We start from the raw sequence: 26,023 nt of genomic DNA, 5'->3' as shown, positions 1-26,023 counted from the left end.
TAAAAAGCATATTTTTTTTAAATAGTGGTTTTAATACAGTTTTTCGAATATCCATATAAAAGGGGCAAAAGAGAATAAAGTGCAGAGTGGACTGTGAGGTTTTACCATCACATGGGCAAGGGGGCAGAGTTCTGTGCCATTTCTCAGTTCTTGGAAAGGCAAATAAATAATGTAAAGTGCTCATCCTTAGCCTGGTCAGATAAAATCTGTGCTGGACGTTCTGAACCAAGAGAAGATATAACTGAGTACCCCTCATGTATGGGCGTTCACAGTAAGCTGCCACTGTCTGTTTTTGCCTAATCGTCCTATCCCTATCATGTTCTGTGGCAGTAATATATCTGAATTTCAGGTCGCTTTTACAATATTCTCGTATGCTTATGGGGTTGTCTGTGCTTATTTCACATTTTATCAAAAGTTTTGAAATGTGACACAGCCATGGTATTTTGGTATTTTCATACTATGATCTAACGCTAGACAATCTGTAATTAGATCCTTAGAAAATGTAGTTTTTTCCTTTGTATATAAGCCACATCTCTTATCCCCCACTATCTCTTTCAGACATATTTTCCACATCATTTCAATCTCACTCCTATCTATTTGTACTTACACATGCATGAACAAATACAGACAAATAAATACAGTAGGAAAGAGCTGTTTCTATATTTTCACTCACTCTTTTTGTCACATCTCACATGTTTGTAAACTCCTGGAACCAGGTGAACTGCTTTTTTTCTGTCTTGGACGCTGTTTTAATAAATGGTGCGTTGCAGTTTCTCGCCACCAATGCTGCCCTGCTAGGGGTGTGGGCTTCCAGAAACTGAGGAGTTGTGTTTGGAATATATATATATCCACACCATCTTGCTACCTCCAATGAGAAGACACAGCGCTGCAGACTCGGATGCAGTTTAAACTTTCTTTATTTTCTTATTTTTTCCTTAGTGCAAAAAGACGTACAGCCTATGTATTTCGGCACCCAGCCTTCTACTGGACCATATAAATATACACACACACACACACACACACACACACCAAGGACTTCTGTAGAAGTTAAATTACAGAACGACACTCCAAGTAGTGGTACGTTGTTTATTCGGCACGGCCGTTCAAAGAGTGTGCAGCGACAGACGCATTTAAAATTCTAAAGCCCTTTTCACGACGCATGCGCACAAAAAGCACTTCCTATTTACACCAACACTTTAACACTGAAAATGGAAATGGATTCTATGAATCTGTAGTGGCCTTGTTGGAATACTCATATGTATTGTGCAGAGTATGCTTATACATTGAATTCCTACTCGGTAACTGTAATTGCTGCTGGCTAATGCCGCAGTGGGCCAAATACTGATTATCACAGAGTCTAATCAGAGTAACGATTTGCACCTAAAAGCATAAATATGAAACTCAAATAAGAAATTGAATAAAAAAATAGAGAATACTGAATAATTATGTACATGAAGTATGCATATTAGATCTAAGACAGCGCTGAAACTCGCAAATTCCCTACATGCTATGTTTAAACTAGGACATTTTTAACAGGTTGACATAATTACATTCGTACTCAAATCAGGACTTGAGTAAGACTCTAATTGTGTCAATGATTCAATATCTTATTTGAGTTTCATTGTTATGCCTTTAGGTGCACGTCGTTACTTTGATTACTATCTGTAACAATCAGTATTTGGCCCACTGGGGCATTAGGCAGCAACAATTACAGTTGCAGAGAAGGGATTTAAATGTATAGGCAAATTATGCTCAATGCGTATGAACTGGAGTATTCCAACATGGCTGCAAGAGATTCATAGAATCCTTTTTCCATTTTCAGCGTTGAAGTGTCAGTGTAGATAGGAAGGGCTTTCTGGCGCAGGCGTTGGGAAAAAGGCTTTTGAAGCCGAAACGTTTCTGACGCTGTACACGTTTTGATCTGCTGTGCTGAATAAACAAGCATTGGCATAACCAATAGTTCTCGCCTTTGGGACCTTATAAGTGTTTAGCCATGAAACAGTTGAAGTTGTTGCACCAAGGATATTGTGCTGCATAACTAATACTTGTTGCTAGTTCATTGCGAATCTCGTTACTAATTCAAATTGTGTTACCTTTGGCTTATTTGCAATGCAAACATTATCAAAATAAATTGCTGTAACAAGCTGCAAGTCTACTACGTAAGCCCATTCATTTGCTCATTCTTTTCCACATAAAGTTGCAAGATCATAAAGTGGAGTTTTTTTTAGGATTTTGAATAGTTTCTTGTTTGAAGATGTTACTCTCTCCTGCGCACCCCACTCCTGTACTAAGGTTACGAGTGACTTGGCACCCGCCTTTCAGAGGTTCTTGCATCCACCCAAGTCTGGCCTAGGACTGGTGCGTCCCAGCCTGACACACACCGGGTGATGATCTTCGCACCTCCTTCTAGACCCCAGCTCACTAATGTTTGCAGTCTGTCACTCACCCCTCACCTCTCTGGCACTCACCCTTCACCCCTCAGGCCTGGCAGTCACTCCTCACACCTGGCACTGACCCATCTCCCTCTCTAGCACTCAGCATTGACTCTCCATCACACTCAACTGTCACTTCCCTGACACTCACCCTCGAACCCCCTGGTACTCATACTTCCCCTCCCTGGCACATATCCTTCACCTCCCTGACACTCACCCATGTCCCTCCTGGTTTTCATTACTCACCCCCTTGGCACTCACCCTTCACCTCCATGGCACAAGCCCTTCATTCCCCTTGCCTGGCAGTTACCCTTCACCCCTTGCACTCACCCTTCCCCTCCCTGGCACTAACCTTTGCCCCTCCTGACTCTTACATCTCACCTCCATGGCCCTCAATCATCATCTCCCTGGCACTCACCCTTCATCCCCCTGACCTGGCACTCAACATTCACCTCCGTGGCACTAGCCCTTCACCCCCTGGCCTGGCAGCTACCCCTCACCCATGGCACTCATACTTCCCCTTCTCGGCACTCACCCTTCCTGGCACTCACCCATGACCCTCCTGACTCTTACGTCTCATCTCCCTTGCACTCACTCCTCACCTCTCTGGCACACGCCCTTCACCCCCATGGCCAGGAGGGACAGTCACCCTTGTCCCTCCTGGCAATCACTCCTCACCTCACTGTCACTCACCCATGACCCTCCTAGTTTCTGTCTCTCTCTTTCTGTCTGCCTCTACGCTCTATTGCCTTTCTTCTCTCTGCTCCTTGCATCTCTCCCATTCTTTTTCTGACTCCGTACCTTTCCTTCGCCTCCCTTATTATGGGCGTCCCTCTCTGTACATCGTTCTGTATCGCTTTCTACCCTTCTTTCAATTATATCGCTACTTGCTGACCTATTTATTCAGCCTCCTCGGTGCCTGTCTCCAGTGTCTACCCAGGTTCTCCCAATAATGCCCCCTCCCAAACCTATGAATCTCACCCTCTGCTGCTTCTCCTACTCACACTGCCGTTTTTCCTCCCTACCCAGATGTTTGACTTCTTCTTTCATTTTCCCTACTCAAAGGTGATCTTATCCCTCCTGTTTCTCTTACTCATCCCGATGTGTCATTTACTTTCTTATTTCCTATGCTCTTTAAAGGGGATCTTCCACCTGCCGGTTTCTCGTGCTCTCTCGCTCGCCCCATGTTTCTCTTAGCTCTTCTGCAGCCAGATGGTTTGCTTATTCTCTCATTTTCTTTACTCAAAAGTGATTGTACCGCTACCCCCTTGTTGTTTTCCTTATTATCCTTTAATACGGTGCCGCTTCTCACTGCCCCCTCTACCAGCATCTTTCTAGTGCCTATTTCTGCCTTTTCGTTATTTTCGTCTCTGTCTTAGTTGGCATTGCTAATAATAAAATAACACTAGCACCTGACTGCCTCAAACTAACTACACAGCATAAAACCGACCACAGGTCTTCAAATCAGCCACAATACCTGAAACTGATCACAGTACATGAAACTAACTGCAGTACAATATCTGAAACTGACCACAACCCTTGAAACAAGCATATGTGGTACTGAGTGGTATTATGTTGAGTGTAGTTATGTTGTATTGAGTAGAGTGTAAATATGTGTTGTAAATATTTGTTGTGTAATGATTGGTTATTGAGTGTTATGACGTGGAGAGTATTTATGTTGCATTGATTAGTGTGTAAATATGTGGTTTGTAATTGTATGGTACTGAGTGGTATGAGGGGTGTATTTATGTTGCATTGAGTAGAGTACATAACTACACTCAACATAATTTCACTCAGTACCACATAATTATACTGTATTCAATACAACATAAATACTCACCACATACCACTCAGTACTACATAATTGCACATCACATAATTACTCTACTTAATGCAAGATAAGTACACTCCACCCAATACCATTCTGTGCCACATAACACAACACATAATTACACTGTACTCAATCCAACATAAATATACACCTTTCACTCAAGTTCATGCTATATAAATAAAATTGCAATACAATAGGTCTCACATTACTGAATCTTTGAGCTGCTAATGCTGCATTATTATTAGCAATGCCAACAGCTCAAACGTTTATAATGCAAGACTTATTGCATTGCAAATGCTTGTTTTGATGAGCTGGCATAATTCCAAACACTGAGCAGTTAGTATTGTTCGTAGCATTGTGCGTGTGGTGCAACATCTGGATGAACGTGTTGTTCAGATAAGACTGTCTATGCTTCTGCTCACTATAAGGGAGAGTGAAATAGTGGTGTTCAATGGGTGCTGAAGTAGTAGCAGACAGCATTCGTCGAGCAGGAGCCACTTCCTCTACAACCCAAGTTATCACTTTCCGAGTGATCACAGTAACAGTGAACCCAACAATACACATAATCCTCCCGTCACAAATCCACACAGCAGTTGATGTCTTCTCCATAGGCATATTCGTCTTGTTGAAATAACAAAGCAGTTGTAGCTCTAATATCCTGGGCAGCCGTTGGTTTTTTCACTGAGGGTTAAGATTGGTGTCACTACGCAAAAGATCCCCCCCCCCCCTCTTCATCTCAGTTTCTCACTAACTCAGGACTGTTGTTCAACCAGTCTTTTTCAACAATGAAGTTTCTTTCCGGGGCCGCAGTTGATATTGAGATGCCCCAGGAATTGTATGGTCCGGGAAGACTTCCTCAGGGTCTTCAAGTGATATGGCTTGGCCTCTATCTGTGTCCAGGATAGCTCAATGGCCGATTAGGGCAGCAGGTTCCATCAGGATAGACTGCACCTTCTTGCAGTGGGTAGAATGCACCCAGTTCCTCCTGTTGGTCACTCGGAATGCAGTTCTCGTCGCCAGGAGGACTTGCTGTGGGCTGCGCCACCTAGGTTCCAAACTGCTCGATTCCTGGAAGGACCGGTTCATCACATGATCGCCGGGCCGTAGATTGTGGCCTTCACCTTCCGACCTGTCTGGAGGAAGAGCTTCTCGAACCTATTAATGACTAGAAATCAAACTGTCAGTCAACTGTGACAGATAGTCACTCATCAAGACACAAGGTACATCATGTATGGGGCGTGGCTTAGGAATCACCTAAATATTCATAGGCCTTCCAAATACCACCTCATATTGTGCAAGACCAGATCGTAAATGTGGCACTGATCTAATGGACAACAATGCCAAAGGTAGTTGGACAACAATGCCAAGGGTAGTGCGTCAGGACATTTCAAGGATGTGGAAGCTTGGATCTTAGCTAGCTTAAGCTTCAGATTAGCATTGTACCGTTCCATTAGCCCTGTTGATTGTGGGCGGATGGCAGTATGAAACTTTTGCTTAATCCCTATTTCTGTCAGGACATACTCAATAACTTGCCCAATAAAATGGGGTCCGTTGTCACTCAACAAAAGTTTGCAAACACCAAATCTGTGGAAGAATTCCTTTAGAAGTACCTTTGCTGTAGTAAGAGCTGTATTATCTTTCATAGGGTACGCCTATATCCACTTACTGAAGGCACATACCACTACTAGAACATATTTTAGATTGTTGCAACGTTCAAGCTGGATATAATCCATTTGCAAAACTGCAAGAGGTGCAGTTGGTGTAGCAAACCCTCCTGTAGGAGTTTGTGTCCCTTTTCCAGGATTGTACTAGACAAATCAAGCAGGACTGCACCATCTTTTTAGCTGTGCCGGCAATTTCTGGATGCTCCCAAACTTGTATTAGCAACTTCGTTATCGAGGAGGCTCCAACATGTGCCGGCCCATGTGCCATATGAATCATAGGCTGTGGGCAGTTTCCACTTGGTCATGTCTTTATTTCTCCAACAGCCCTCATCATCCAATGTTCCCTCCTTAGACTATTGCTCAAGTTCTTCTGCAGAAGCAGATCCCTGCATGCCTAGTACTTCTTGCCTGGCATCATGCCAACGTTCAGCCTGTGACTTCACTACGAACATAGATGTGGTGCTTCGCTGCATTGCAGTCTCACGGGCTGTGTGATCTGCGAAGGCATTACCTTGTCAGATTGTTATCAGTCACTTTCTTGTGTGCGCTACACTTAACAATCGCTATTTTCTTTGGGTATGTCAAGGCAGTCAGAAGATTGTGTACCAATTCTCCATGCATTATTTGCATCCCATGGCATATAAGAGAACCTCTTTCCTTCCAGAGCAACCCAAAATCGTGAGCCACTCTAAAAGCATAGCGGCTATCCGCATAGATGTTCACAGACAAGTCAGTACTAAGTTCACACGCTCTTGTCAATGCTATTAGCTCAGCTGCCTGAGCTCAATTCTGTGGGATACGAGCTGCCCAAACTACTGTCAGAAGTGTTGTGTTTGCTTATACAGCTGATGTTGTGCCATCTGGTTATTTCAAACAGGACCCATCAACCCACAGTTCCCCAAACACATTTGAGAGGCCCGTATCTTGCAAGTCAACACGACCCTTTGTCTGTTCCTCAGTAAGAAATATACAATCATGCGGTTCTTGTGACTGGGACTGAGTCGCTGGCTATGGCAACAGAGTGGCTGGATTCAAGGTTGAACATTTTTTCAGAGTGATGTGAGGAGCCAAAAGTGTCAATTTATATCCTGTCAACCTAGCACTAGTTAAATGCTGTGTTTTGGTTTGGTTCAAAAGAGCATCAACCGCATGGGCTACTAACTCAAACAGTCTATGTGACAAGACTATCCCTTCACTCTGACGTATGATCACAGCTGCCGCTGCGACAGAACGGAAGCTCAGGCAATGCACGAGCAACTGGATCGAGAACCGCTGAAAAATATGCACAAGGATGCTGCTTGTCAACGTGTGTCTGTACTAAAACTGAAAGTGGACAACCATCTCTCTCGTGTACATAGAGTGTAAAAGCCTTAGTGTAATCTGGAGTGCCTAATACTGGTGCAGAACAAAGAGGTTGACGCAACTGGTGGAAAGTATTCTGGCATTCAGTCGTCCATGGAAGGGGCATTGGAATGTCTTTAGTCAGAAGAGTCAACAGAGGTTTAACAGTGTGTGAGAAGCTTGGTATCCATTGCCTACAAAAAGAAGTAAGACCAATGAATGCACGAACATCTTTCTGAGTACGGGGCACAGGCGTGTCTAAAATATCTTGAATGCGGTCTGATGTAAGTGCACGTCCCTCCTTAGACAGGAGGTGACCTAAATGGGTAGCCTTCTGTCTACAATACTGATATTTCTTCCAAGAAACTTTGTGATGGTGAGATGCAAGAAATGAAAGCAATGACTGTGTTCCTTCTTCACAATGTTCAGGCATATCAACTGCCAACAAGATATCATCAACATATTATATAAGAGCCACCCCAGTTGGCACAGGGAAAGAATCAAGCTGTCTTTTCAATGCTTGGCTGTAAATACTAAGACTCTCTTTATACCCTTGGGAAACTCTACATAATCTCAAGGCTCGATTATTCAAAGTGAAACCAAACAAGTATCGGCTGTCAGGATTAATAGGGTTGGAGAAGAAAGAATTCTTCAAATCCAATCACAGTAAATGTTTTTATCCTCATTGCCCTTAGCTTCCAATTCCTGACGTTCATAATACTGAGCCGTAGTCAAAAGAGAGACTGGGGAAGACGTGGTGCATAAACTTTCGCTGGCCTTTAGGCGACTAGCCATTCCTGGCAACATGTTAGCAACAAATTTATCGACAAACCGATGCTTGCCCGTGTCATCTGTCAATGACTGGCCACTAAAGTCGTGGAATACCTCCTCAAAACATGTAAAGAAGTCAGAGACCGATTCATCTGCCTTTTGCTTGGAGGATGTTAACACAGTCCAATCTATCTTTTTAGGAGGCATGAGAGTTTTCAATTTAACTAGTATAGCCTTGGAAGGTCTAACATTACATTTCTTGTTGTGGTTTCTGTGTGGGTTCCCTTTCTGGATCTATCCTCTCTAGTACCTTCCAAACATCTCCAAAAGTTGGATGATCATCAACTTTACGAATAGACCTCCACATATCAAGGGTTAGAATAAGCCCCAAAAACATTTCAATATCAGATAAAGTCATGGTACAAGAATAATGGCTCCTTCAACTTCTTCATAGAAAGCGTTCGGATTTTTCCGTGGGTCAGGCAAAGAAGCTTTAAGAGCCATGACATCCGCTCTTCTCCAAGGAGTATAGACCCAATTATAAGTAAAATAACCCTTCGCATCAGTGGAATCTTTATTATCATCTGTTCTCGTTCCCCTAGGAGGGACATACAAAGGTGCAGCTTCCCGCATGGGTTTCCCATGAACTACAATATCCTTATCTGTCCCTGGAGTGTCATCCTGCGGCATAGTGGTGTGAAATGTTTGTTCAGCTGCAGCAGCTGCCTTTTTCTCCTCTCGCAAATGGAATGCATCAGTTCGTAGTTTAACCACGCATCAAATTAAGTCACCCACCTGGGGAGGGAGAAAAAGACCGTCACTCAATTGTTTATAATCATCTGCGATATCAACAGGCTCTAATTCTGTGGAATGCTTTCTAAACCTTTCAATTACTTCTGTGGTAAACATCTCTACAAAATATAACTGCTCTCTACCCAGCCATTGTTGTACATCGGCTATTAGATCTGAAGCAGGAGTGTTAACACGGGCTGCTTTGCGAGCAACAGATCTAAGAGTGGCAGCACAATCGGCAGTCAGAAAACCGCGAGTCTGACATTGAGCATCTGATCCTGACTGATCCTGATCTGAAGGAAAAATATCAGCATCAGAATCAACCTTGGGGTCCGAGGAAAAAGTATATGGAGGAGGGAAACGATCTAACAAAATGGAATCGTCCTGTGGTTTATTAAGTAGAGGGTAAAGGGGGCACCGGACAGGGTATTGGCCATTTAACTGTAAACAACGCTCCCTATCCTCTCTCTCTTTTATCTTCTTAATTTCTCTATTTTTCAGCTCCAGCGCTTTCGCATGGATATTTTTGTGTTGTTCCTTTTCTACCAAAGCTTGCTCTTTTCTCACTCGTTCACATACATCTTTCTCCCACATTTGTACACAGTCAAACATATCTTGTCTACTTTGGTGCTTAAACATACATTGTTCCATATACTGAATTTTTCTAAGATCAAATGACCCATTTATAGGCCATTGCAACTCAAGATCCTTACTGGTATATTTATTCCATAGTGTTCTGTACATTATAGAAGAAATACAATTTTCAATATACATGTCCCTATTTTGTGTCCACTGGGGGGGAGTGGGGGCTGATTCTGTTCTAGTTCCATTTGGTACCTCCAAGAAAGCAACACATTCTGCGAAGTGTGCTAAGAATAGGCATGCCAAGAATATTGCAGCATATACAATATTATTCGCCAAGTGGCACTTACTCAATGTGTGCCGTTCAAGTTTTTAAAAAGTTAGAGAAAAATCTCCTCATTACCAGTCTATATAAATTGCAATTCATATATATCCAAGCAAGTTCCAAGATTTTGGCTAAACATACTAGAAGTGTCGCATCAAATGATCGTACCAAGCAAGAGTCTCCAGATTCGTAGTGCCAAGTTCTGAATCGACCAAATGGTCTCTGCACGGCAAACACTAGAAGGGATCTCAGTCGAGGACCGGCACCACCTGGAGGGGCAGGTCGGGAAAAGTAGAAAAACTCTGTGACTGCCAAGCCACGGGCCTCCTCAGCAGTGATCATCCGCAGCGAGATTCCATTCCTCCGTCAAGACCACTCCATTGGGTATCCGAGTCGCCGATGAGCCATACGGGTGGGAGTCAATTTGTAGAATTAGACCTCAGCAAGGCTTACCAGTGCTAGGGGTTCATCCTTCTCTGCACACAAGTCCTCAGACCAGCAAATAGAAGTTGACACAGAAACTAAAATGTCAAGTAAACAATTTATTAAACCTCATGAGGTGGAACTACATTCACACAACACCCTTCAGCAGTGTATGAAGTAGCACAAGGAGTAGAAGAACCATGGGTCTTTTATACCCACACAGGAGCTCAAAAGGAGGCGGTGCAAGTTCACATTGGAAGAGTTACATACATAGATGGTCATACAGAGAATGGCCAGTCAACAAGGAAGGAGGGCAATAAGTTGCTGATCTCAGTTAAAACAGCCTGACAGTAACAGACTAGAGCAGGCACATGGGCAGCTACAGACTCTTCTGAGCATGTGCAGAGTAACAAGGGTTAAGTATAGCCAGGTCTTGAGCAAAGCATAAGGGCAAGCAACAGCGAAGAAGGAAAGAGCACATGGTGAGCACATGGTCAGACAAGATGACTGCCGGAAACAAGATGGCTTCAGCTCAATGCTCCTTGTGTGGGGTGGATCTGCACACCAGTAATCAATTGTGGAGATAGATTGTGTGGATTCTGAAGAAATCTTAGCGTGCTTACTAGTATGAGGGTTGTGTGCCTAACTCCCTCCTAAATAACAATCATTCAAATACTAGCCCAGGGCAACCCCGGGCTGCTAGAAGCACAGCTGCTGGGCATAAAGCCTCTATAAATTTAATGGGATTTTAACACATTTATTCGGACTTCAATATTTTCATTTAATTATCAGAGATAGCATATTTATTCGTAAACAGTGGTCATCAAAAATATGTATGCACATGTTTCAAAGGTCATTCATAATCAATGTCAAACAATAGGCACATGAAAATATTAACAAGACATATTTTCAATTCCTGTAAAATGGTGTTAACAGTTCATCAATGCTTAGTGTTCAAAAAAATAACCAACATCCCAATGCATTTCGGGTTACATGAAGAACCCTTCTTCAGGGGATAAATTATGTAGTCAAAAGTTCAATCTTCCTTGAATGATTAGTCTCTCAAAGTGCAAATTCGACAGGATCTACAAGACAACAACATACCAAACTATATTGAGTTTTTTCATATGTACAATTGTTTATCACAAAAGAACGTTCTGGAGTAAACACTGAGGGGAAAGAGCCAAAGTACACGCCACCAAGAGTTGACACCCGTGTCTTACAAAATGATCAAACAGTGTGAAATACAAAAATTGCGAGCCGACTCATTAATAGAGTGTAATGAAATCAAACGTGCTGCACTCTCAAAAGTGAGAAACAGGATACAAAAAGTGACGTCTAAAAAATCATGCTGGTGACAATTTCACAGAGTAAATTCCAGTACTCTATTGTCTGCCCTTAAGTAGCAAAACTCAACTTCAATGTAAAAGAATACATACACTCGTCTGAACAGCCTCTCGTGTATCCAGTAGCTTATCCAACGTAAATAGCCCTTTCTTTGCCAAAACCTAAACAACAAGTTTGTGAGAGCCTATTATAATTACGGTGCAATGTGTTATAAATGTCAGCAAGAGTCTAACTTTGGAACAAGTCTTACCGCCAACTTCAAGACGGGTTAACGCGCTGCTCAAAAGTGGTCGCCCAGCAACGATCTGTATGTTAAGAAAAACTCGTGGTGAGTTTTAGGCTGTGAGACTGCCGTCCTTCCCAAAAGTAACTGCTAATATTTTGTAAATGAACTGACCTGCCGCCTCCTGCAACGGCGTCCTGAATGAATCTACCGGTGCGAGTCCGCCCTACCGATCACGTGGTGCGGAACTCGTCCGATGGTTACTGCCTTAGTCGACACAAAGAAGGGACTGTAATCACGCAACTTTGATTTTCCTCTCTAGTCATGGCGGTTGTAGTGCGCCTACAGCCTTAACGCTGTCAAGAGTAAGTGCGTCTGTATTATAGATCATAAGAAAACTTGTTCAAAATGTACTATAAAAGCCTCTAATTCTTAATTGCAGTACCCCAAGTTAAATAAAAGGAATAGTAATGAAATACACTCATATATAAAATTGTGCAAAAAGTGAGTGCCAAGAAGGGAAACACATTGGATAAAATTCTTAGGAACTATTAATCCAAATGGTTTAAATGATCATTATGAACTTTTGTGCTTTCTCTGAATTTCACATGATGACGTATTTCAGATTGTAAGGGGGAACACTGAGTCTTGGCACTCACTTTTTCTTTTCTTTTCTCATCTTACCCTTTTTTATCAGCCTCTTATAAATCATCTAATTGTGTTATGTAATAGTCTGTATTCTCTTTTACCTTTTTCACCTCAGACACCCTTTCATTTAGCGTAGGAACACAGTAAGAGTCTATGACATTATGACATAGGTGGCTTCTGAGTTTGTCTCAACACATATCCGTGCACAATTTTATATATGAGTGTATTTCATTACTATTCCTTTTATTTAACTTGGGATACTGCAATTAAGAATTAGAGGCTTTTATAGTACATTTTGAACAAGTTTTCTTATGATCTATAATACAGACGCACTTACTCTTGACAGCGTTAAGGCTGTAGGCGCACTACAACCGCCATGACTAGAGAGGAAAATCAAAGTTGCGTGATTACAGTCCCTTCTTTGTGTCGACTAAGGCAGTAACCATCGGACGAGTTCCGCACCACGTGATCGGTAGGGCGGACTCGCACCGGTAGATTCATTCAGGACGCCGTTGCAGGAGGCGGCAGGTCAGTTCATTTACAAAATATTAGCAGTTACTTTTGGGAAGGACGGCAGTCTCACAGCCTAAAACTCACCACGAGTTTTTCTTAACATACAGATCGTTGCTGGGCGACCACTTTTGAGCAGCGCGTTAACCCATCTTGAAGTTGGCGGTAAGACTTGTTCCAAAGTTAGACTCTTGCTGACATTTATAACACATTGCACCGTAATTATAATAGGCTCTCACAAACTTGTTGTTTAGGTTTTGGCAAAGAAAGGGCTATTTACGTTGGATAAGCTACTGGATACACGAGAGGCTGTTCAGACGAGTGTATGTATTCTTTTACATTGAAGTTGAGTTTTGCTACTTAAGGGCAGACAATAGAGTACTGGAATTTACTCTGTGAAATTGTCACCAGCATGATTTTTTAGACGTCACTTTTTGTATCCTGTTTCTCACTTTTGAGAGTGCAGCACGTTTGATTTCATTACACTCTATTAATGAGTCGGCTCGCAATTTTTGTATTTCACACTGTTTGATCATTTTGTAAGACACGGGTGTCAACTCTTGGTGGCGTGTACTTTGGCTCTTTCCCCTCAGTGTTTACTCCAGAACGTTCTTTTGTGATAAACAATTGTACATATGAAAAAACTCAATATAGTTTGGTATGTTGTTGTCTTGTAGATCCTGTCGAATTTGCACTTTGAGAGACTAATCATTCAAGGAAGATTGAACTTTTGACTACATAATTTATCCCCTGAAGAAGGGTTCTTCATGTAACCCGAAATGCATTGGGATGTTGGTTATTTTTTTGAACACTAAGCATTGATGAACTGTTAACACCATTTTACAGGAATTGAAAATATGTCTTGTTAATATTTTCATGTGCCTATTGTTTGACATTGATTATGAATGACCTTTGAAACATGTGCATACATATTTTTGATGACCACTGTTTACGAATAAATATGCTATCTCTGATAATTAAATGAAAATATTGAAGTCCGAATAAATGTGTTAAAATCCCATTAAATTTATAGAGGCTTTATGCCCAGCAGCTGTGCTTCTAGCAGCCCGGGGTTGCCCTGGGCTAGTATTTGAATGATTCAGCTCAATGCTGACATTGTAAATTGAGGACAAGGCGCACAGCGCAAGTTGTGTGAAAGTGTAGATTTTTCTTAGTTGATAAGTAGTTGTTTGAGATTTTAATGATTTTAAGGGTGCTCCAACAAGTGGCGTAACCGTCCCAATACGCCGTGGATTGGTGGCTGGTTGAGTGCGTTACCATGTGTGTAAACGCATCCTTGTGACTGGGCACACCATTAGGTTGGTCATAGACACAACAGACTCCTTTGTAGTTTCAAAATTGACGTGCTTTTATTTTAGATTCAAATTTTTCATCAATGTTCACATGTTTTTATTTTATGAGCTCATTTTATCCATATTAATGCATATGATTCAGTTGAGTCGATGCTTTGGTATTTCACACAAAACAAATGCTCCAATGCATTTCGGGCTGGAACAGCCCTTTCTCAAGAGGCGCTGAAAACATAATAATAAACGCCTTTAAAATGTGGAACTGACTCAAAAGCATATATAATCACACATTACATTATTTTCCATTGGTGTAAACCCACTGATAAACATGCTAACCTGGTCACCTGATGGCGTGTAAAAGAATACCTTATAGACCGTGGGGGCTATTTTTGAATGTGACGGTTTTTAGAGACTAAATGAAAGTTGGGTCAGGAGAGGGTGTGTTTAAAAACTTACGCCAAAGTTGCTGGTCTGTTTGGTTAAAACCTGCGCGGAAAAAAACAAGTGGGAGGTATTGTAAATGTACGTTTCGAACCAAGCGGTGAAACAGCATTCCAATACCCGTCGGGGCCCCGACTTACTTGTGGGATTTTTGAACGCGTGCGTAGCGCTTCAGGTTGAGCTCCGTCAGCTGTTGTGGTAACAGGGGTCTGAAGCGGAGTTTCCGCGGAGTGAAAAATAAAGTTTCAATTGGCGTAGTGAAACGGAGCCATGTGACAGAGTCATGTGGCTCGGTGTTGAAACATAGTAAAAGGACTAAGAGTGAAATTACGTTCAGATGGCCATATTGGAGTGGGGAGGTGGAAACCGATATGTGCAGCATAAAACCCAGAAGGGGTGGTAGGTGTGGGAGGTTATGGATAAAGTGGAAACTGATATTTATTGGGTACATGGCTAAGGTTAGCAAGAAGTGCATCAAAACATACGTATGAATTTATCCATGACACTCAAGCTGATGCTGCCAGGGGGCAATGTGTGGAGAAAGGTACCACGCAGGGTACTACAGACTCGGAAATTACGCTTGAGACATTTTTTCGAACGCATCATACCACCAGCCACTGTCACTAAAACGGATCAATTGCGGGGCCTACGTCCGCCTAGTACCTATATGCCTCCTTGTACCCATAAAAGTATAGACACTTTTGAAACTCTCGTAAGACAAGATATCTCCAAAATGAACTTCGAAAAAAAAAACCAACAAAACATCACCAGGAAAGACAAAGACACCTTAAAGGAAATTGCAGGCAGCAGCACCATAAAATGCCTTAAAGCTGACAAAGGGGGTGCCCTTGTCATCCTCAACACCAGCATGTATGAAGAAAAAATCAAGGAACATATCTCCGATCTTGAAACATACATGCCCCTCAGAGGCAATTCTACCCTTCAATACAAAATGGAACTCACAGAATTAGTCACCAAAGCGCATGAAGATGGCATCATTGATGATCGCACAAAAAAATACTTGATAGTTGAACATCCCAGAAGCCCAACAATAACCATGCTGCCGAAGATCCACAAAAACCTAACGAACCCCCCATTCCGACCCATCGTATCCACGAGAGGGTCCCTTCATGAACCAATTGGTAAATACCTCGACCGGTATTTACAACCATCTGTAATTAAGCTCAAAAGTTACATTAAAGATACCACAGAATTTCTAAAAAAACTTTCTGAAACCATCACCACCAACAACGAACAACTGATCCTTTGCACTGCAGATGTCAAAAGCCTCTACACCTCCATTCCCCATGGCGGTGGTATCGAAGCTATTGAAAACGTTTTATTGAACAGCGACATCACGGAATCTCTTCAAACTTTCCTCATGGAATTGATGATATATACACTCTATCACAGCTACTTTGTACATGATCAACAGTGGTACCTACAGATGTCCGGCATGTCAATGGGCAATTGTGCAGCACCGACCTACGCGAATCTATACATGGGTGAATTCGAGTCAAGATACATATACACCGACACCAACTAGACCGACAACCTTCTACTATATGTTCGCTACATAGATGATCTTTTCTTTATCTGGAAGAACACTCGACATACCTTAGAGAAGGCCTTAAATGCCCTAAACACCAAAGAAAACCGCATCACATTAACATGGAATATCAACGATAAAGAAATCACATTCCTCGACGTCATGGTAAAACTCACAGAAACAGGACTAGAAACCGATCTCTTCCGGAAAGCAACTGATCGCAATAATACCCTTCATCACACTAGTTTTCACCAGGATTCTCTGAAAAGACATTTACCATTCAGTCAAATGCTAAGAGTAAAACGAATCGTATCAAATCCAGATGCATGCATCAGTCAAATGACGCTAATGGCCAAAAGGTTTCAAAGTAGAGGGTATCCACAAGAAACCCTCAATGAGGCAATCACAAAAGTATCCAACATCACACGAGAGGAAGCCCTCAGAGGATCCACCACTAAAAAAGATAATAAAAGAACGGTATTAGTATCAAGATACTCTACTGCCAGCAAAACCTTTAAAAGTATCATCTTGAAACATTGGCGCATTCTGTCGTCTGAGCCTGATTTTGGGAATCTTTTCAAAGAACCTCCAATCTTCGCTTACATGAGGACGGAAAACCTCAAAGAACTTCTATCTAAACCACCAAGTAAACAGGTGTCACACACTGGCACACGTCCGTGCCACAATTGCAACAGCTGCAACAACGTCATCCTTGGAAATAGTAACAACCATCCGATGAGGGGTTTCAAAATTAATCTTAATGTGGATGCCACGTGTGACTCCTCCAATCTTATTTACCTTCTCAAATGCCCATGTGGCATGATCTACGTGGGAAAAACTACCAGAAAAATCAAAGTTCGTCTTAACGAACACAAATCAAACATTCGAACTAAGAATCAGAAATCCAGTGTTGCAATTCACTTTAATGACTTCAACCACAATGTGGCCCAACTAAAATACATGGTCCTTGAGACTATTTGCAAAAAAGAAGGTAAAGACAATAACAAACTCCTCCTCCAACGAGAAACGGCCTGGATCTACAGACTTCAGGCGATGAAGCCGCATGGTCTGAATGACCGAATTGAACTAAGTGCCTTTCTGTAGTACCCTGCGTGGTACCTTTCTCCACACATTGCCCCCCGGCAGCAACAGCTTGAGTGTCATGACTGTTTATGGATAAATTCATACGTATGTTTTGATGCACTTCTTGCTAACCTTAGCCATGTACCTAATAAATATCAGTTTCCACTTTATCCATAACCTCCCACACCTACCACACCTTCTGGGTTTTATTCTGCACATATCGGTTTCCACCTCCCCACTCCAATATGGCCATCTGAACGTAATTTCACTCTTAGTCCTTTTAATATGTTTCAACACCGAGCCACATGACTCTGTCACATGGCTCCGTTTCACTACGCCAATTGAAACTTTATTTTTCACTCCGCAGAAACTCCGCTTCAGACCCCTGTTACCACAACAGCTGACGGAGCTGAACCTGAAGCGCTACGCACGCGTTCAAAAATCCCACAAGTAAGTCGTGGCCCCGACGGGTATTGGAATGCTGTTTCACTGCTTGGTTCGAAACGTACATTTACAATACCTCCCACTTGTTTTTTAGTGTGCAGGTTTTCACCAAACAGACCAGCAACTTTGGCGTAAGTTTTTAAACACACCCTCTCCTGACCCAACTTTCATTTAGTCTCTAAAAACCGTCACATTCAAAAATAGCCCCCACGGTCTATAAGGTATTCTTTTACAGGCCATCAGGTGACCAGGTTAGCATGTTTATCAGTGGGTTTACACCAATGGAAAATAATGTAATGTGTGATTATATATGCTTTTGAGTCAGTTCCACATTTTAAAGACGTTTATTATTATGTTTTCAGCGCTCCTTGAGAAAGGGCTGTTCCAGCCCGAAATGCATTGGAGCATTTGTTTTGTGTGAAATACCACAGTCTCAACTCAACTGAATCATATGCATTAATATGGATAAAATGAGCTCATAAAATAAAAACACGTGAACATTGATGAAAAATTTGAATCTAAAATAAAAGCACGTCAATTTTGAAACTACAAAGGAGTCTGTCGTGTCTATGACGAACCTAATGGTGTGCCCAGTCACAAGGATGCGTTTACACACATGGTAACGCACTCATTCAGCTCAATGCTAACAGCGATCTCTGCCAAATTTCCACACAGTCTAAGCCCTAAAATCCCTGAATTGGCTACTGTACAAAGCAAGAATTCAACAAGTAATTGCCTGCATGACTTATAAAGTGCTACACATCAATACCTCCAGATATCAGGCCCAAAAGCTAAACCAATAGGGGGCTGCAGACCTTTGCGAAGTGCGCACACCCTGCTTCTGAAACCCAAATGAACCCATAAAAAGAAAACGGGTGCCAGCACGTTTTCCTTTGTCGCACCTGATATGGAATTCTCTACCACCAGAAATTTGTCTAATCTCTTCTACCACCTCCTTCAAAAAAGAAGCAAAATCTATTCTGCAGACTAGTTTTTTACCCTAAGACAATATATTTATGGCTATTAAAATGTAACCTTACTAACTACTGTTTATGATGCTTGGCCATCTTATTGCTGACTAATATTAATATCAAGCTTTTTAATCTTTCATTGCTGTTTGTCATTCACTCATGTCTATTTTACCAGTCCAATTGATACCCTACCTATCGTCATGTAAAGTGTTCTAATACCCACTAGGGTCATGTTCGCGCAATACAAAACTATAAATAAAAATAAATAAATATACATTTTTATATGAATTTCTCAGAGTCTTGAGCTGTTGTAGGTGTGGGGAGGGTGCTAGCCTCCATCGTCTCTCTCCAAATCTGAGTCTGCTTCTTTCTTCATTTTGGTGACCGTTCTACCACGGTTGTGTTCATTTGTTTTTGGTCCTTTTTTGTTGTTTCTACCGGCTCCATTTTGTCATTCATACTTCTGTTGTAGTGTTCCATGAGTTTGTGAACATCGGAAATGCTTTCCTGGGGTTGAAGTTTTCTTTGGCATAGATCATACAGGTCATCTCTATTCTTATTTCTAGTATCCCTGACCCACAGTCTAAGTCTAACCTCTTATCTCGTTGCCTTTGCTTCAGGAGCTGAGATGTGGAATAAGATGCTGTGATGATCTGACTAATCGCATGCCGTTATGGAGTCTATACATAGTGCTTCTGCCATGGATATATGGGTTAGTGATGTTCCTTTGCTGTGTGTTCGACCTGTGCATGTTTTTTATTTTTTTACACCGTTTTATATATCGCAAACTAGACCCGGATCGGGTATCAAAGCACTTTACAAAGCACCAGTTGCATTACATGAGGACACTTTTTTTTTTTCATTTTTATTAGGCACAGGGAGATTAAGTGATTTGCCCAGAATCACAGTATGTTCAGAGTCATTGCAGTGACTCAAACCCAGTTCCCCAGATTCAAGGTCGACCGCCCTAGCCATTAGGCCAACTCCTCTCCCCCGATTGCATGATTGCACCAGATTATGGTCTTTGAAAAAAGATTTAGTGGAGTCACATGCGGGTCCTCAATTTAATTGCAATTTAGGTTGAAGTCGCCTAGAAAGATTGTGTTCGGGTGTCGTATGGTCTGCGCTGCGATTGTTAATTGCTCATGAGGGTCTGCTTGTCTCCAGGAGGGTGGTAGACAATATATAATTTGGTCAGGGAATAAATCCCCCTAACCCATGTGGACTTCCCATATATTCACAGGAGGATATCTTCTCCATTTGGAATAGTTTGATCTGTGGACGCATGCAACCCGCACGCCCCCAACTTGGTTTTAGTGTGTGGTTCAGTCTAATGATGTTGTAGTTAGGTGGACCTAAGATATCTAATAGTGGTGTGGAAGAGTTATTTAGTCAGGTCACTGGTAGGATTGTTGTGTCTAATAGGTAAGTGGAATTCCTATAGGCCGACGCCCAGGACATATTGTTTGAGGCCAAGGGCAACACGTTTTCATTTGTATTTTGTCCTTGGGACAAGTAGGCTTAACCCCCTGCAGCACAAACCCCTTGGCTGCCAGTTTACAGTACCACATTATGGATCAGGAAAGGGCACTGTCTGCAGTTAAGGTAATATTTTTGTCCAAGCTGTTCAAGCTTGTAATTATGGTTCATTAATTGAAAGCATTTATTATTAGGGTGAGAGTAATTGTTGTAAGCTCCGACTGTACTACTGACCGTGGTTCCACTATAGAAACGTGTACACACGTTTTCAAAGCTTAGCAATATGAGGCTACGTATAATGCCCCCACAATGCTCTCTTATTTGATGCAAATATTTGCAGAAAATTGAAAGCAAGATTGATGAGTCTTTGCTTTCAAAATAAAATGTTCATAAATAAATGAAAGCAAAAAGAAATAAATTTGCTAAACTACTGTAACATTTCAGATAAAAAATATTTGCAGCATCGTTTAGTAACGTGTTGACGCACGCTAGTATTTCCCAATACAATTCATTATGGAAAATCAGTGTAACCAGTTTCAGTAAGATTATGGGAAACTAAAATAAACCTGCATCGGCAAAGCCAGTATTATCAATGTGCGAATTGTTTTGCCATGTTTTGTGTAAAATCTTATTGGTGTGAGAACTGCCGGGCACTCACCTTTATAACAAACATTGGCAAAAGCAACAATAGTTTTTGGTCTCCAGGAGCATATTCTGCCACAGTAGTTACTGGCATTGAGCAAAACTACTGTGTGCCGATATGCTCCTTGTGAAAGAGCAGAATGCTGTCACTCACAGTGAAGCCAGCCGATACAGAGAGAGAGTGATAACATTTTAATAAACGCAAAACATCCTGGTCAACGCCAGACCAAATTAGGGAACCAATTATTAAAGTAAGTCTAAAAGTGCACCCATGGGATATGTCCATGGGTGCACTATTGAAGCTATACCGCTTTTGTGAATTCCTAAAATTTTCAGAAGTAGGACAAAAAATAGTACTCGTAGAAAATATTTGTGAACTGCATTTTGGCATGAACAAATATGCATGTGTATCTTTGCTCATGCAAACATCTGAGCTTTGCAAGTGAACTTTCCCTCTAACCACTCTTTTTCCCAACTCTGTAAGATTGTTTACGTCTGCCATTGTAAGGAGTAAATCTCCAACATTTCTCAGTATGGGATAAGATCAGAGAAGGGTTGTTGAAAAACCTTAAAACATGCAAGTTAGTAGGTTCGCACAGACTCAAAAGGGCATTCTAACCCTGGAACTATTGTGTACCACTACCTAAAGCCCCAGTATGTAGATCTGCGGAAATGTGGCAACATAAGGGCATCGCACATATTCAAACGCTATCATGGTATGAACCCTGGCATAATCTGAGAATCCATATCAGAGCTCTTATATATGGAGGCTGCTGCCATAATTTGTCACCACACTACATGGCACTAAAGGGACAAGTGGATTTTGTTACAGGACAAGTAGATTTCTGAAGCAACCTTCCTATGGACAAGTAGATATTTTATTAAATTCCACACCCCTGGTCTAGATTATGTGACGGTATGGGGTCAGCTTTGTCTTTGGCATATTTAGCTGCTGATTGCAGTTGTGCAGTAAGCTTTTCAGTGTCCTTTTAGGCTCTCTTTTTTCTGTCTTGATTACCTGTGATGAAGTTGATCTGTCTTACTTTTCAGAGGTTTTTAGTACAAGCTATGACTCGTTGCGCCAGAGAAGTATTTATAGCTATAGTGTGTATTTTATAAGTTGTTTGTGTGGTGAGGGTATGTTATGTACGATTGGCATAGGTCATCAATGTCCACCTCTAACATCTGGTTTGTTGTCCTGTTGAGGCGTATAGTTGTGTTTGGCAAAGGCATAGAGATCCATCTAGGTGTGCTTGATACTGTGTGTTTGCGGTGGTGGGAGATCTATGTAGTCTCTTAGTTTCCTGAGCCGTAGTTATTTCAACTGCCAACTTAAGGTTGGCCATGATGTTCCATAATTCTTGACTTATCTTGTCTATTGTCGACTCTAAGTTGTTACACATGCTTGCCCGGGAGAAGTAGCCTTGTTTGTGGTGCTGGGAAGGGGAGACTCTTATGAGGGTGGGCATGCTTCTTCTTTGAGATATTGCTTGCCTGGTTTGGGGAGTTGTGCAAAGAGGTATACTGCACAGTGAGTTAGAGGAAGTTTTGATCAGACACTTGAAAAGCTTACTGATGATTACTGATAAGCACACAACTGTTCATCAGAATTTCCATCTTTAGACCTTTACCTAGTGTTCCATTGTTCTCAAGCTTTCTATCGAAAATGCCTAGATCCCTCTCATCCCTCTCTCAAAATGAACTCAGACTCTGGATGTTCTGTATTAGCTAATAAATGTTATTCCTTTGTTCCAGTTTGCATTCTTTAACAATCTCTGGTTTTAAATCCACAGGTGATTGAAGAGTAGGCGTAGAAGACAAAATGGTAGTCAGTATTAAGCAAATAATTGAAAACTATTATAGGACAGATGCTAAAGAAGTAAAGTTGCTTCAGAGCTCCAACAAGAGGAAAGTATCTAATGAAAAGATGTGGTGAGGAACTTGGATTAGAGTAAAATAAAGAATGCGAAAGCCATTTCTCTTCATAGACTTCCTGCTGCTCTAATGGTATATGTGGAATGCCCTAGAGATGCTAACCCAGGGCTGGAAGACCACCTGTCTGAACCAGCGGGGACAAACATCAGCCTAAAGTTCTATCCAGTCCAAGAGAAGATAATACACACAGAACAAGTGAGACTTGAAGAATTTTAAACAGACCTCAGCAAATGGAACACTTGAGCACCATATCCAGCGAATTGTCTTGATATCAAAAACAAATATCTGTTCGTCACTTATACAGTGTAAACAAAGCTGCTTAAAAGACAGGTAGTCCACTTAGAACTAAGATACCTGTTAGTTACGAACTAGCGATGTGGGTATATCTTGGACAAAGGGAAGGAGAATGAGGGAAAAAAATTCACCTCTAGGACCAATGACCACCTTTTGCTTGTAGTTCAGGTCCCCATGTCCACTATCATTCTTGCCCATTAGATATGACTTCGGATACTTGTTACCGGGCAAGACCTGCAAAATCCTTAACATCCTCATTGTAGTCTTATATAGAGACATAGAAGACATCCATAAGAAGGGTGACCAGAAACAATGTGCTGCTTTTGATGCACAATAGTATTCTGAATTTCATGTCCAATACATTATGTGAATATGTACCTAGCTTTGAAATACTGAACACCAACCAAAGACCTGATCAGTGCTTCATTAACTCATAAATAAATAAGTATGAGAAAAGGGTTGGAGAATCCACATGGATGCAATGAAGAGGCAATAATCCCATGAGAAGCTTCCCCATAAGTACCAGGGGCTGCTGATATTAAGGTTGTACGGTGAATTAGGTTGCCTACAAAGGTTATAAACTGTGAACTCCACAGAGAAGTGATCTTTGACTAAATAAATGTTCAAGTATTAAGTTCAACAAGTGCAGCACATTTGAGTGGGTGATGCTAAACACATGCTGAATAAGATTTAGTATTGTCTTATGGTGTGTCTGCTAGAAAAATCCCAACTTGGAGATATTAACTTCAGAAAGAAATCCTATCTCATAATGGAATCTATACAAGTCAAAACCGAACTGGAGATATTAGCACCAAAAAGAAGTCTCATGCATGCTCTGAATGTGAGAAGAGCTTTAGTTATCAATCCAGTCTCAGTCAGCATGAGAAAATTCACACTGGGGAAAAACTTCATCAGTGCTCTGAATGCCTGAAACGCTTCACTCGCAAAGGTCATCTGACTCAACATGTGAGAACTCACACTGGGGGAAAACCTCATAAGTGCTCTGAATGCCACAAAGGTTTCCATTTTAAATTCAGCCTTATTCGACATGAGAGAATACATACTGGAGAAAAACCTTTTCATTGCTCTGAATGTCTGAAAAGCTTCAATTGTAAAACCCTTCTCCGTCAACATGAGAGCACTCACACTGGACAGAAACCGTATCAGTGCTCTGAATGCCTAAATAGTTACCAATGTAAATCAGATCTCACTCGACATGAGAGAACGCATACTGGGCAAAAACCTCATAAGTGCTCTGAATGCCAGAAAAGCTTCAGTTGGAAAAGAGATCTCACGCGGCATGAGTTAACCCATACTGGGCTGAAATCCCATCAGTGCTCTGAATGCCCAAAAAACTTTAGTCGTAAATACCTTCTCACTCAACATGAGAAAACCCACACCGGAGAAAAACCATATCACTGCTCTGAATGCCAGAAAAGATATTGTCTGAAAAGTGGTCCTAAATTACATGAGAGAACTCACACTGGGGAGAAACCATATAAGTGCTCTGAATGTCACAAAAACTTTAGAGATAGAGCTAATCTCACTCACCATGAACAAACTCACACTGGGCAAAAACCTTATCAGTGCTCTGAATGCCTAAAAAAGTTCAGTTATAAAACTGGTCTTATTATACATCAGAGAACTCACACTGGGGAAAAACCTTATCAGTGCCTTGAATGCCAGAAAAGCTTCAGTTATAAACTCAGTCTAACTTTACATGAGAGAACTCACTCTGGGGAAAAATCTCATCAGTGCTCTGTATGCGAGAAAACCTTTAGTTTGAAAAGTCATCTTACTGTTCATGAGAGAATACACAATGGGGGAAGAACCTTTTCGGTGCTCTGAATTCCAGAGAAGATTTAGTTATAAAATAATTCTCACTCCACATATAAAAGCCCATCCTAGCTAAAATAATGTATGAGTGTTATGAAGGCATGTAAAGATTCAGTTGGATGGTCAAAGTTATAAAGGAAAAGTGTTTATTAGTGTTTTGAATGCCAGAAAAGCTTTAGTCAGAAAATTCATTTCAATGAACATGAAAGAATGCGTCCTGTGCCAAATCCTTATCACTGTTCTGAATGTCAGAAACACTTGAGTTGTAAAATGGACGCCCGTCGACATGAGTGAACCCCACTGAGTGAAAAACCTTAAACATATATCCTTTGCCAGAAGCACTTGTCACACCCATTGCAGTGGTTGTAAACCATCTAGACTAAGAGCAAAACTGGTTTACTTCCCATCTCAAAAAGCTGACGCTGATAATTCTTCAAAAAGATCTTTGGTTCTACCAAGCACAGTTCACAGGCTCCTCTTCTAAGATTCATGGGTTACCTTCGCTACAGCTTTTAGAATGACATGATGTTTTCCTTTTTTCTTTTATACATATCTTTATCGCACGCACATTTTATAGCTTATGTTTTAACGCACCCCTCCAAGTGGACAGTCCATTCTTAAGATTGATTCATGTCACGTCTTATACACAGATCAAACATGTATACATATATTGCTATCTTTCCCACGTAGAAGACACCTGCGGAAAAATGTATCCAATTGACCCCCATTCCCACATCTTATAGTGAATAGAAAGGTGCTCTACTATCCCTCTTATAGTATAGCCACCCACCCGTCGGAGGTGCCCACACCCTTGACCCTTTACTCCTTGCCCCCTCTCCTTTTTTTTGCATATACTGCCACTTCCATATGATAAATAGCCATTAGACGAGTGAGCCATTGTTGGATCAATGGTGCTGAGAGGTCTTGCCATGCCGTAGCCAAGCTTAGCCGAAAATCCATCATTACAATAAACACAAATGCCTGTGCCTGGCTAGGGATTGATTCATTACTAATCCCCAGTAATATAAGTTGTGGGCTCTGCACTATACTTAGTCCCAGTTTTCCCTCCAGGAACTCAGTAATGTCCCCAATCAGGCCACCTAGGGCTGGGCAGGTTGCAAACAGCGTATCAAATGTGCCCCGTGTGAAT

General features: G+C 41.5%; 1 protein-coding gene across 1 annotated transcript in view; it reads left to right on the top strand.

Moving 5' to 3' along the window:
• The window catches only part of LOC147737957 (uncharacterized), a 168,181-nt gene extending 143,296 nt beyond the window's left edge, over positions 1-24,885 (top strand). The window contains 2 exon segments of the mRNA XM_086925004.1: positions 23,732-23,831; positions 23,834-24,885. Of these exon segments, the coding sequence (XP_086781130.1) occupies positions 23,732-23,831; positions 23,834-24,885 (1,152 nt within the window).
• The last annotated feature ends 1,138 nt before the right edge of the window (positions 24,886-26,023 follow it).

Source organism: Lissotriton vulgaris, chromosome 1_1, assembly GCF_964263255.1.
Source record: "Lissotriton vulgaris chromosome 1_1, aLisVul1.2, whole genome shotgun sequence".
Taxonomy (NCBI): domain Eukaryota; kingdom Metazoa; phylum Chordata; class Amphibia; order Caudata; family Salamandridae; genus Lissotriton; species Lissotriton vulgaris.
Note: the sequence above shows the minus strand (reverse complement) of the source record. Positions and strands in the feature narration are given on the sequence as shown.